The sequence below is a fragment of the Apteryx rowi genome, unplaced genomic scaffold (assembly GCF_003343035.1).
Source record: "Apteryx rowi isolate R43461 unplaced genomic scaffold, aptRow1 scaffold_151, whole genome shotgun sequence".
Classification (NCBI taxonomy): Eukaryota; Metazoa; Chordata; class Aves; order Apterygiformes; family Apterygidae; genus Apteryx; species Apteryx rowi.
In genome coordinates this window covers 1,613,749-1,625,827 of record NW_020447764.1, presented here as the reverse complement: position 1 = coordinate 1,625,827, position 12,079 = coordinate 1,613,749, and the positions used below count along the sequence as shown (strand labels likewise).

Sequence of the window (12,079 nt, the reverse complement as noted above, 5' to 3'; positions counted from 1 at the left end):
TAGCAGTTACAGCAATTGTTTGTGATAAAGGCTGGATCTTAGCAGCTGCCAAGGGGAAAAATGCAATTTTAGGGTGGATGGCTTAAACTGTTAATAATCCCTGATTTTACTCCCACTAGACAATCAAATGAGAATGAGCTTGCTGCCACTAAGCGGGTCTTCACCGAAGAGAGAGCCACTGTAGAAATGCTTTATGCAGAAAAGCTCCTGACACCTTATTATAGTATTCTTTTATTCGTGCTCTACTTCTGTTTAGCACTGCTGAAGATGTTGGTTTTCTAGTATTATTACAGGACTATCAAGGGATCCATCTCAGGATTGCAATGAATTCTAGGACTCTCTGCTCGAGCAGAATGTGTTGCCCCGGCACACGCTTCCTGTGCACTGACCCACTGACCAAGGTGGGTCAAGGTTATTCCAGGGGCACCAAATCCAAATCTCAGGAACAAAAGGAATAGGAGACTGGTGGCTCTTTTAGTCTGAAATTTCTCTATTGAGGCTTCTAAAAAAGCAAAGATGAACTTAAAGATAAGAGAGCAATGGATAAATAAATTATGGAGGCTCCCAACAGACAGGCCCTCTGTGAGTTATGAGACATCTGCAGGGAAATAATGCCTCCTCTCATTTCTTTCCACTCAAGTTCATTTAACACACTGCTGCTAAAGCTATCTACCTTGGCAGCTATTCTGTAGCCCATTAAGAGGCCTTGATCTATTCACTCTCATAAAGAAAGAGGTTTTTTTTTTATATTACAGTATTCCAGGTCCTTAATGCATCTGTCCAGAAAAACATTTAAAGAGATCATACAAAAGGAACAAAAGGAGGAAAAATAGTAGGCATGTATTAAAAAGTATTATCATAAGTATGTGCAAAAGAAAAATATCCATAAAATTCCATAAACCACAATCTTTTTACATGAGATGTAACTTATGGTGAAACCTTGAAAGAACTGCCCAGAAGGAAAACTGCCTGGCCTTAATAAAAAGGAAAATGAAGTCAGATTTCACAGAACATAAACATTCCTAACAAACAAACGCAAGTAGAACAAATGTAATTGCTGAGCAACAAATTAAAAGCTGAATTTAACTGCTGAATAGCTCATCAAGAATTTAACTAAAAGAGATTAAAATATTTCTGTATCTTGTAGGAAGTAAATCAATAAAATGAGATATATTTATGAAAAGGGATAGGAAGGAGTAGAGAAGGCAGTAACAATCCCATACAAAAAAAAAGGAACTCCAACTTTCAATAACTTCACATTAAGACTGAGCAATGTGTTTATTTGTGTATAGAATGATTAGTAGACATACTCACTATACAGAATAAATCCCTTTTGTACTGCAAAAGGTCTGTAACTTCCTCCTTTGCTAAAGATATATATTATGCTGTTCTGTCACCATGATAGTACGTTTGAGAATCATTGGTTAAGGAATAATAACAACCTGTGCTTTCTGTTTCAAACATTGATTTTGACAATATGTCTGACCTCTAATCAGGAATCCTGTTGAATGAAATAACCTAGGAATTAGGATTTGCTGTATAGAGTTTGGCAGGGAACACTCTTCCTTTCCTATACAATAAAAGGCTTTTGAAAATGTTTGCCTTCCACATCAAAAAAAGAGAAAAGAAAATCAATCTTAAATGTATTTAGCAGCTGAGAATTAGACAGAGGCACTTAATTCCAGCTGAATTTTTATTTTGGACAATTTGAAACATTTGATTTCAATTTAAAATGAGTTTTTACTATAGCTTTTCTGTAAATATGTGCTATATGATCAAGAAATGAAAAAAATAATTGAAAATACAAAGTCTGATTCTTGAAATTCATTCAAAATAACCTTTTCCATGAAAACCTTTAGTTTCAAGAAATCAACATTTGCATACAGAAATGTTCACTGAGTTCTATTCTATTCCTTCTTTCTATTTCTGGATTAATTCAAAACTTTAAACTCAGTGAGCATTTGCCACTTATTTCAATGGGCTTAGAATTTCTCCTTTAGTCATTAATCAATTAATTAATTAACTAATGTATTTAGGTCCCAGTGGAGCAAAGACACACTTAAGTATCCTTAGCTGAGGTATCTCTATGTTGGTATCATACAAATACTTTACTATAATAAGGAAAATGTTTTACATAAAGGGAAACAGCACTGGGAAACTTACCACATATTAGGATTCAGCTCTTGCTGGTGATAAGAGTCAAAGTCATCACGTAAGATAATGCTGTCACTGTGCATTTCAGCTAAAATGAAAAGAAAGTACTGTATGAAAAAAATCCAGTATAATCATCTCGTCTGCTTACTAGCTCTGACAACGTGTTGCCTCACCTGGAGCTAAAGTAATGTAATGTAAAAGGAGAAAATCCGCTTTGAGTATGCTAGTGTCTAAAGCAGCGTTTTCTCATTTAAAGTTTTTTTCACTTACTCTGGCTCATAGTAGCACATAAAATTAAGGAATCTCCTAATCTATCAGCAAAATGTAATGAATATTAAAAGATGCAGCCTTTGAATACAGAGCGGATGCCTGAAGACCTTTTGTTCCAAATCGCTAGCTGTTCCGAATGTTCAGAAAAATGCCTTTAACTCCAGAATTTGGTGAGGCTGGCACAAGGAGGGATGAGATGCCCTAGCAGGTCTATTACATTTCTAATAGTCAGGGGCTCAATTTTGATAACTCATAGGCAAAAACCTGTGAGTTCGTTAGAATTTCTTGGCTGTTATCAGTGGAATTGGGAGCAAAAGGCAGTTCATTTATGGAGTATTAAGTGTGAGTTATGTTACACAATTTTTTCTAACCATTGGTCTGTAAGCTTTGGGTTCTGACTTTCCCTCTAGATTTGTTATATCATTTACATATGGTGAAAAAAAAAACCCAAACCCAATACTGCAGTTGTATTAAACAGCCACTTCACTGCTCTGCAAATCCTTCCATTAAATGAATTAAATAGCTGTCACCTGCTCTTCAAATAGAGCCAGGGCCCCAGAGTCTGGCCCAGAGCAATTGGCTCTGGGTGCCCATGTGTCCTCCCGCGCAGGGCGTCATGGGTTCAAATGGGTCCTCCAACATGTCGCTGGGAGGAAAAGCTCCGCGGCATGATCTACTCACACTGCGAGGACTCAAAGCCAATAAATAAACAGCAATAAAAATCACACTAAAAAAGCAACTAATCAGAATTAGACATAATTCAATTCATTTTATAGGAGTCTCTTATTTATTTGAATTCCCAAGAGCTGGTTTCATATGACCTCACAGATTTTTTTGTTATAATAAAGTTAGTGCTTCGGAGTTTCAGTAATAATAATGACAGATCACCTACCTAGGTGAGGATGTAATGGAGCCTCTGTCGGAGCTACGGAGAACAAAGAGACACAAGACATGAATATTCTCATTGATAAGGGCTTAATTACAGCATTGAAGAAATCGGTTCAGCATAAAACAAATTGTAACAGTATGTACTGTACTAAGTCAACTATTCAGACATTTAAATTATGAAAAATGTGATACACATTAAAAATTATAAAAATGCAATGGGAAAGAAAAAGAAAATACATATTCTCTATTTAAAAGAAACATCAAGAATAAATGAATGAGAGAAACAGTTGTACAGCAAGGTAAGAACACTCCTAGTCTAGAATTATGAGATATTATTAGAAATAATTAAATGAGTAAGGTTCAATAGTTTAAAGATTTATTAAGAGAGTGGAAATTAGTCTGAACAAAAGAAACAATGGCTATAGGAAGCAAAAATGCCACACTTGGACCATTTATATTTCACTGGACCATCAGCCGTATTGCTGGGAGAAAAAATCCTAGTCTTCTTAGGGTGATAGGTAACTATAAGATCGACTCAACAAACCACTGAGTCAAACACTTCTTTTTAAGCATGTTTTAAATGCATTGCTGAATCAATGTCCCAATAAGCCTTTTCCTTCCAAAACACAGTAGCATGTTGTAAAGATACACTGTACTTGCTGTATGTGCGTGTCTGAATGACAAATTTTATTAAGTAGTCTTTTACTAACACTTAGTAATAGGTATTTTTGTGTAAAAATACACAAATGAAAACAGGAAATATCTTTAAGGGCATGGCTACACAAAATGTTATGGGGGAATCTAGCAGGTGGCTACACAGTGTGTTAGACACTCCATGGTAACTACTATATCCATATCCTTACCCGACATTAAATCCAAAGTTATTTACGCCTCTTTCACAGGGGCAAAGAGGGTACAAGTCCTAGGGAGCAGTGAGCTTGCTTGCCTCTCGGTAACTTGTCTGCGTAGCTGTATCTCTAGCTGTATTTTGTACTTTGATAAACGGAACGCAAAGTAAAGAGTAAAAGAATTTTTGAAGCCAGAATGGGATGATTCTTTGTCTCTTGTTGGGCACTGACCTAAATTCATACCAGTACTCCTGATTTCTTCAGCATATTGCATAACTTACTGAAGTACTGCACTTTCTGTCATAATGTCTGACAAATTAAAAATAGATTAAAAATGAATGTAAAAAGGAATGCAGCAATCTAGAGTTTTCACAGGTAGTCATCTGAATATTAAGTCCAATACAAATCTCAAAAATTTTATTTTTCTCTTCCTACTTTCTCCTTAAATGCTCAGTTTGCATGGAGGCATGAATTTTTGTCATGAAATTGCAACATTTCATGCGAATTTGGTGATTATAAAGACTGAGCAAGTAACACTTGAGGTATGTGCAAGCCAGAAAAGGATGGCAAGCAGTCTGGCTTTAGCCTGGAGAGACGCCTTTGATTTACCTGACTTACAATTTAGAAGACTGTCAGCTTTTACTCTAGTAAACTTATACATATATAGATGACCCCGAAAACAATCACATGGGCCAATGACCACTGCAAACTTTACTGCAGCAAAGAACACTGTCATTCTTAGGAGTTTCACACTGAAAAGAATTTGCAGGCATGCAGAAATAGGAAATCTTTTTCCTTATGCATCTACCTTGCCTCATTTTTATACAAGCAGTGCATCCATGTAAAGATCTGACCATTCCTTAAAGGCAGCAGCCATCTTGTCTTTTCCAGAAAATAGGTCAACAACGAGCTCTAACAACAGCCAAGACATCTCATCATTACTTTTCAAAAGCTGGAATAATAAGGCTCCAATTGCAAGTTGGAGCTTGCCACTTCCTCCAGAATAACACTGAGCTGTGCTGGTTGATCCGGCACAGGAAAAGACTGCATTTGTCCCTCGCAGCCCCAGGCCTTGTTTTCCTTCATGGAAGTGTGCATAAATTTATCTAGAAGACTTTTAAAAACCCTTTGCACACGAGAAATGGATTAACCTGGATTAAGTGAATTGTTTCCCAGATGGAGCAATGCAGCTGTTTGGTTTTCGCCTGTGTGGTAGTAGAGGAAAAGTAGTACATTATGGCAAGGGATTTGAAATACTCTTGATGTTAGAAGTGGTTAGGCTTAAAATAAGACCTCTGTCTCTAATGCTCTAGCTGTCTTACCCTTTTCATTAATTCCAGATCATCATTAAGTGATGATTAAGTGATCTGTGAGGACAGGTGTGGTTAAGAGTGGCTCTACTAGTGCTCATGTCCAAGGAGGACGGTGCCACCAAGCCAGGTCACCACCAGAATCATTAGCTGGCTGAGCAAATTTCATTAGCCTTCAAGAGCAACTCGACTGAAACAGATCTTCCTCCCCACCAAGAGATCCTCCAACCTCAAAATGAAAATGAAAGACTAGATTGTCCTGCATTTTCGGCTGCTTGGCATTATTTTTTTGGAAGAGGCTTACAGTGGAAGGCAGTCCAGCCTGGGATACGCTGAATCATTAATGACACTTTCTGAAATTGTTGTGCAAAATTTCAGCATTCAGCCAGAACACACAGGGATAGCTCAAACCTGCAGTCTTTCAACTTGCAAATTCCTTTGACTTCAGCATTGCTGTTTGAAATATAACTAGCTGTTATATGATTAAAGAATACAAAATTGGGACCCTAGTATTTTTAATAAAATGGCTCTTCAATTATATGCGTGGTATGCTGCAAAATAAAACTTGTTACATGACACATTGCTTGCCAATAACCTGAAATAAAGGAAATTATGCATAGACATAGCAGTACTATTAATCATTCATTTAGGAAACTAAAGGTGGAATTAGGCAAGCACTTAAAGTTGGACAAAAGGTTGTTCTTACAAATACAGGTTTTGTGTGGAGGGGGGTTACATTTTCTGAATCTCTACAACATCTGAGAAGCCCAAGCATTTTTGTCTCAGGTATTCCTCCACATAATTTGTAATTCAAATTCCAGAGCTGAATATGACAAAAGACTGTGAAGTTACCATTTAATGAGTGAAGAACCTAGATTTGATCTCCCTAGGAATAATTTCTTTATTACATTTTATATTTTATTGTAATACAGCCCCATGCTGACTTTCAAGTATTTTAGTTAAGGTCCCCCAAATATTATAAATTTAGAGCATCATACAAAATTAATTGTAGTAGGTTTAAAATATTTTCAGATCTACCTTTTTATCAGTTCAAAGGACTACTTATTTTTAAACGATATAGATTTTACAGAAGGCCATACAATGTTGTTGGAAGTCTAACTGAGTTTTTTTGCATAACATGACAAAGCTAATAAAATACAATATGCTACAGAATAGCTATACAGTGCAGAAATAAAACATTTACAATTTTTTAAAAGATTATGCAACACTTGAGGCAGGGGGGGTGAAAAGGCTATCTTAATATGTGTTTTAAACCATGATTCACTTTCTTAGAAGCTCCTTAGATGGTTTGAAATTTAGAATAGATATTGCGTGGCTCACAGTTCATATTAGCTTGAATGAGAATGTTCCTTTTCAAAAAAATAAAATAAATGAATTTATTATTTGCTTTTTAACTAGAACCCTGGGTATATACAGAGCTTAACAACAGATGAATTATACTAAGCAAATAATAGAAATTGAGCTCAACAGAGTTCACAATTTAAGAGTCATGAGCAAATACAATAGGAAAAATTGTAAGGAAATGTAGGATGCTTGCCTTGCAAGGACTAGCAAGGCTATCATTTTGGTAAGGGAAAGCACAGAAAAAAAGTATACAATACCATGTGATTCAGAGAGAGAAAGGACGCAGTCAAACTGGAAGCGTGAGAAACTTGAAGAAAGTAATGGGGAATTCAGAAGTCAATGGGGTCATTGTGGGTCTCTGTGTCAATATGATGGGACCGAATGAAGGCATCTTTTGGAGTAAAAAGTTAAAATTTTCTGTGGATGAAGTAATGCCAATGGAAGTTAAGAACTGTTAAAACAATAGAAATGTATGGCCTGTTTTGGATAAACAGGACAGGCGGGAAATAGGAGAGAGGTGGGAAAGGAGCATTGATTTGTGATAGAAGATCTGGAATATGAGGAGGGAAATGAGATTTGGTGACGGTCCAGGCATCAGTGAAAAAGTAAGAATCAAAACTGTAAAACACAGTGATAGCTAACTGTTAAGCAGAAACAGTCTCCAACCAGAAATCAGAGCTAACATAATGCAAATTAAACATATATTCCACCAACATCGGTTTATACTACTGACGCCCATATGCCGTAGGTCTGAGTGTTCAAGCCTGTGTATAGGGTTAGGTAGGAAATACAGCATTAGGGAACATTCCTAAAACTCACTGAAAAATAAACTTTTTTTCAAAGCCCTTGCAGTTAGCAATCCTGGACTTTTAAAAAAATATATAAAGGAAAAGTGAATTACAGAAAAACAAACACTCGCAGACAAACACCAAGCTCAGAGTTCAATAGCCAGCAGCCATTAGCTGTTGCTCATCAATTTGTCACAAAGGAAATGTGGAGAGAGGTATATTATATTTTGCAGGTTATGAAAAAGTCCAATCTCCTTCTCATTAGCAGCCAGATGAAGAGGAAAAAGAAAATTAATGCTTTTATTTAGCCCGCTGCCAATACTCTCTCTCTACTTGCAAACAAAGTTGCTATTGAAGCACAGAGGCTGAGCATCCCCCTAGAGAGAGGCAGTGTGCTGCCTGAGGGCTGCACTGGTCTTCCCGGCAAAGAAGCCAAGGAACAATACGTCAGCTCTGAACTCAAGTGTTCTCTTCTGGAAAATACTACGTTGGTCAAGCCTTAGAGCCTGCAATCTGTTTTGTGTTTGTTTTTCAAGATGTTCTTAAATCCATACTTAGAAGGTACAAAACATGCCTAAAAGGTCTTCCATTAATATTCAGGCACAAGCTATCAAATAAAAGAGAATTTGAGCTGATTCTCAGGATATACTTTCATACAGAAACACCTGTCAGACCACAGAATGGTTTCTTAAGGAAAGAATCCCAATCCTGTAATTTGTGGCATTGAATACTAGATTGTATAAAATTCTAGGAATTATGCTGAAAGGAATGATTTTGCACTAGGAGGGAACAAGATCCTTCATCTTTTCTGTCTTTATGTTTTATGCTTCTGATTCTCCTCTAGTCATTCAGAACTAAATTACAGGCTCACAGATCTCCCAGTAAGGTCCTTACTCCAAAGAACGACACTACTGGCACAAAGTCACATAGTGTAGAAGGGAGGTGGTCTCCTTAACCCCTTTAATACTACTTGGCGCATATATGCAGGCTTGTTTGTGTGACCTGAGTGCCAGCTGCATCCATCCCTGTATCATGAGCTGTTTCTCCCAACAACACTGTAGTTTTCATACAGACCTAAACTCTTTTGAGTTCAATAATGCAATGCAGCCGGGTCTGATGTTTTGCCAACTCCATTTTAATTCTGTTGGTGTTCGTTAATGTCTGGTTTTTGCTCTACCTGAGCCAAGAGTAAATATGAATCAATCTGTACAGTAAAAAGTTGATCTTATTTCCCATTTATTTTGCCACTAAATCAACAAATTAAAGATATTATTAATTAAAGATATTATTAATGATGAGAATAGCATCAATCATTAACATCCTTATTTGTCCCTACATGTATTTATAAGCCATCTACCTTTTCTTTCTTGGCTTATAAAGCTTTTGTTTTTTGTTTTCTTGCATATTTTTGCTGTATTAACTTCATTTTTTGTCTGTTAATTTTTATGCCTTCTTTCTTCTTCAAACCCAGTAAAATTCTTACAAACTTTAAAGCTTACATCAGTTTGCAAAGATCTCTCTGGCTTCCTAAAATATTTATTATATGTTGAAACTCACACAGTTTTTCAAGCAATTATCTTACTTTCCTTGGTAGGTTTTCCCTATGGCACCATTTCTCATTCCATTTACATTATACATAAGGCTGTCTGTTTGGCGTGGCCATCCCCTAATGCTGCTCTATATCTTTCTCTAATTCTCTTCAAAATAAGAACTATACTTTCTTTTCACTGCACAAATCCCATTAATTCTATTTGGATTTACCAATACACGTTTGAGGCAGGACAGCCACAATGATCATAATTTCTGAGATTCCTTGCTGCTTTCATGTCTTCGTGTATATTCTTTGTACTAGTTAATACAAATTCTGGTATCATCTCCAGTGAACTTATTTATTAAAAATATGTGCTGTAGTAAATCTGTAAAGTTGCCCTGTGTTTATATTTTCTTTACTTAATGTGTCCCATTACTCAATACAACCTTTTAGTATAGTAATGTTTAGGGCCAGAAGCAGACCATAAAAGCCCATTTATGTCAAACTACCTTGCTGTTTTGCATATATATCTTAATAAATTGCTTCTGCATAAATGCACCAATTCTTTCTAAAAGAACTCTTTGTTTACAGTAATAGCATAGCTGAAACTGTGATGGTCTTCATAGAATAAAGGAAGTGAAGTTTGCTTCAGAGAAAGTATCTTTTATTTGAATAGGAAAATTAATCATAATAGTACAAGAGTTGTAACAGCATGGGCTGATTAGGAGGACCAATGCACACTGTTTAAGAAATAAGAACAAAATGGCAATTCTCCCTTGTAGAGGAGAACATGGTGGTGGAATGGCTTGGAGGAAGGGCAGTGAGAGCTAGGCAATGTGCTGATCAGCTGAGTTAAAAAAAAGGTTGCTGACCTAAGAAATGAAGCAGAAAAAGGCTTTGGTGAGGACAGAGAGCAAAGTGAACTGCAAAAAGCTGAAGAGGTATCTGGCTTCCTAGCCCAGAAGCTGAAAAGACAAATTCCACCAAAGCAAGGTGTTTTATAAAAACCTGTGAAAAGGACAAGGAGAACCTCTGAGAAGTTTGCACATCAGTATTTCAGGGAAATCTGATGAATGATTATATGGCTGTCATATGCTGCTCATAAAACTATTTCTGAATGATCCTTCACTAAGTCAGATCTGATGTTTGCAGAGTTATGACAATGATGTCAAATATTTTGGAGAATTTTGGAAAGAAGTGGGCTGTGGATCTTGAGACGGTCACTAAAGTGACTGTGAGTATATAGCAAGAAGATTGCTGGGAAAGTCAAGAGAAACACAAAAATTGTGAGGATAGCAGAGACCAAGATGAGGTGGGGAAGCTGGAGGCACCTTCAGGGGAGTGGTGCAGGACATGGCTATCAGTGGCCAGGTGGGAGGAGGACACAAAGGGACTTTCACAGCTGAGAAGCAAGCGTAAGCACAAGGATGGCACAGCCTTACATCTTTTATTCTTTACACACAACCAATACACAAATCCCATGTTCTTCATGTCCTTCAGTCCCACTAGTTATTATTCTAATCAGTGCAAGTAATGCTTAAATGTTGATTTAGGGCTAGGTTTTGCTCCAAAACTGGTGAACAACCAGTTCTCCAATTGTTTCAGCTTGTTTGCCCTTAGCTTTTACTGTGATATCACTGCCAGCTCTCTGACTCTCTGTCACTCTTCCATCAATATCTCTTTTAATTCTTTCTCTTTTCCTTACCTATTCTCTCTGCGATCACCATAGACTATGCCTTTGGCTGTGGTGTTTTCACTCTCAAGCTGAACTTTGGAGAATTTCATCTGTTTATGAGGCTTTTCACCATTTTATGCTGATGACTGTATTGATATTTCCACTCTTGATTTGTGTCCATCCAGCAACTAGCCTATGTGAGATACACCATCATACCTAACATATCCTCAATGGTGTTCTTGCCAACACTTCTGTTCCAAATCCCCTTATACTATGTCACAGAAGTACTACTCTTTCACACTCACATTATGGGGGTCATATACATTTTTCTTATCTCTTGCTCTGAACACCAAGTACATTCTTATAATTTCTCCATTTTTTTCTTTCCAGAAAAAAAAAAACAAAACCACTAATACATGCATGGATCAATCAATTCCCATCCAGATCACTATAACACTCCCTTCTGATTGCCAGCACCCGCTTTATGCTTTCCTAATTCATTCAAAATATAGCTAATTCTAACTTCCTAGCTTGTTAGCTGATATCATGAGTTACCTCTCTGAATCCACCTACCTACTTTCCATTTAAATATTAAAATACTGAGTACTGAAATACTGAAACTGAAAATTGAAATATTTTGCCCTCACCTTCACAGAGGTACTATTCACACCTTATGATTCAGTATATGCTCTTGACATAATGTTCAAAGGCTTATTATAAAAATCTTTGCACAGATATTCTCAAATGCATAGGAAAAGATCTATAGCTCTAATGCCCAAAGGGACATACTTTGAGGGATTTTCTCTTGTTTGGGAATACAACAACACATTTCTGATTCTGAAATTTATTTTAGATTGATTTGGCCTGTGTTCCACTGCCTCTTTTCGTATGGAAATAGTATCACTGGAGTTTTGCAGAGAAAGCTGGATCAGCATAAAAATTCCTTTCTTTCCCATGCCATAAATGATGAATACCTTCTCTAGTTCCACTGTTTCAGTGAAGTGAGTTCATAGTGTACTGTTTGTAGACAATAGCTCACAACATAAAATTTATTTTAGTTTATTCCTCAAAAGGATATATGTGATAAGCTGTAGGAACAACTAGATTTTTAAAGTATGTATAATTCAAACATTCTTGTTTAGCTATAAAAATGATCAAACGTTGTAGTTGGCTGGCAAAAAAACTGATGATCTACTTTTGCAAAATGGGAAAGCAGGTTCTCCACAAAGACACTAGAGAGATGGATGGCA

At 36.6% G+C, this 12,079-nt stretch overlaps 1 protein-coding gene across 1 annotated transcript in view; it reads right to left on the bottom strand.

Moving 5' to 3' along the window:
• The window catches only part of RELN (reelin), a 277,854-nt gene that overhangs the window by 169,384 nt on the left and 96,391 nt on the right, over positions 1-12,079 (bottom strand). Inside the window, exons 5-6 of the mRNA XM_026059038.1 lie at positions 3,317-3,349; positions 2,164-2,242 (exon numbers count right to left, since the gene is read on the bottom strand). Of these exons, the coding sequence (XP_025914823.1) occupies positions 2,164-2,242; positions 3,317-3,349 (112 nt within the window). The remainder of the gene's footprint in view (positions 1-2,163; positions 2,243-3,316; positions 3,350-12,079) is intronic.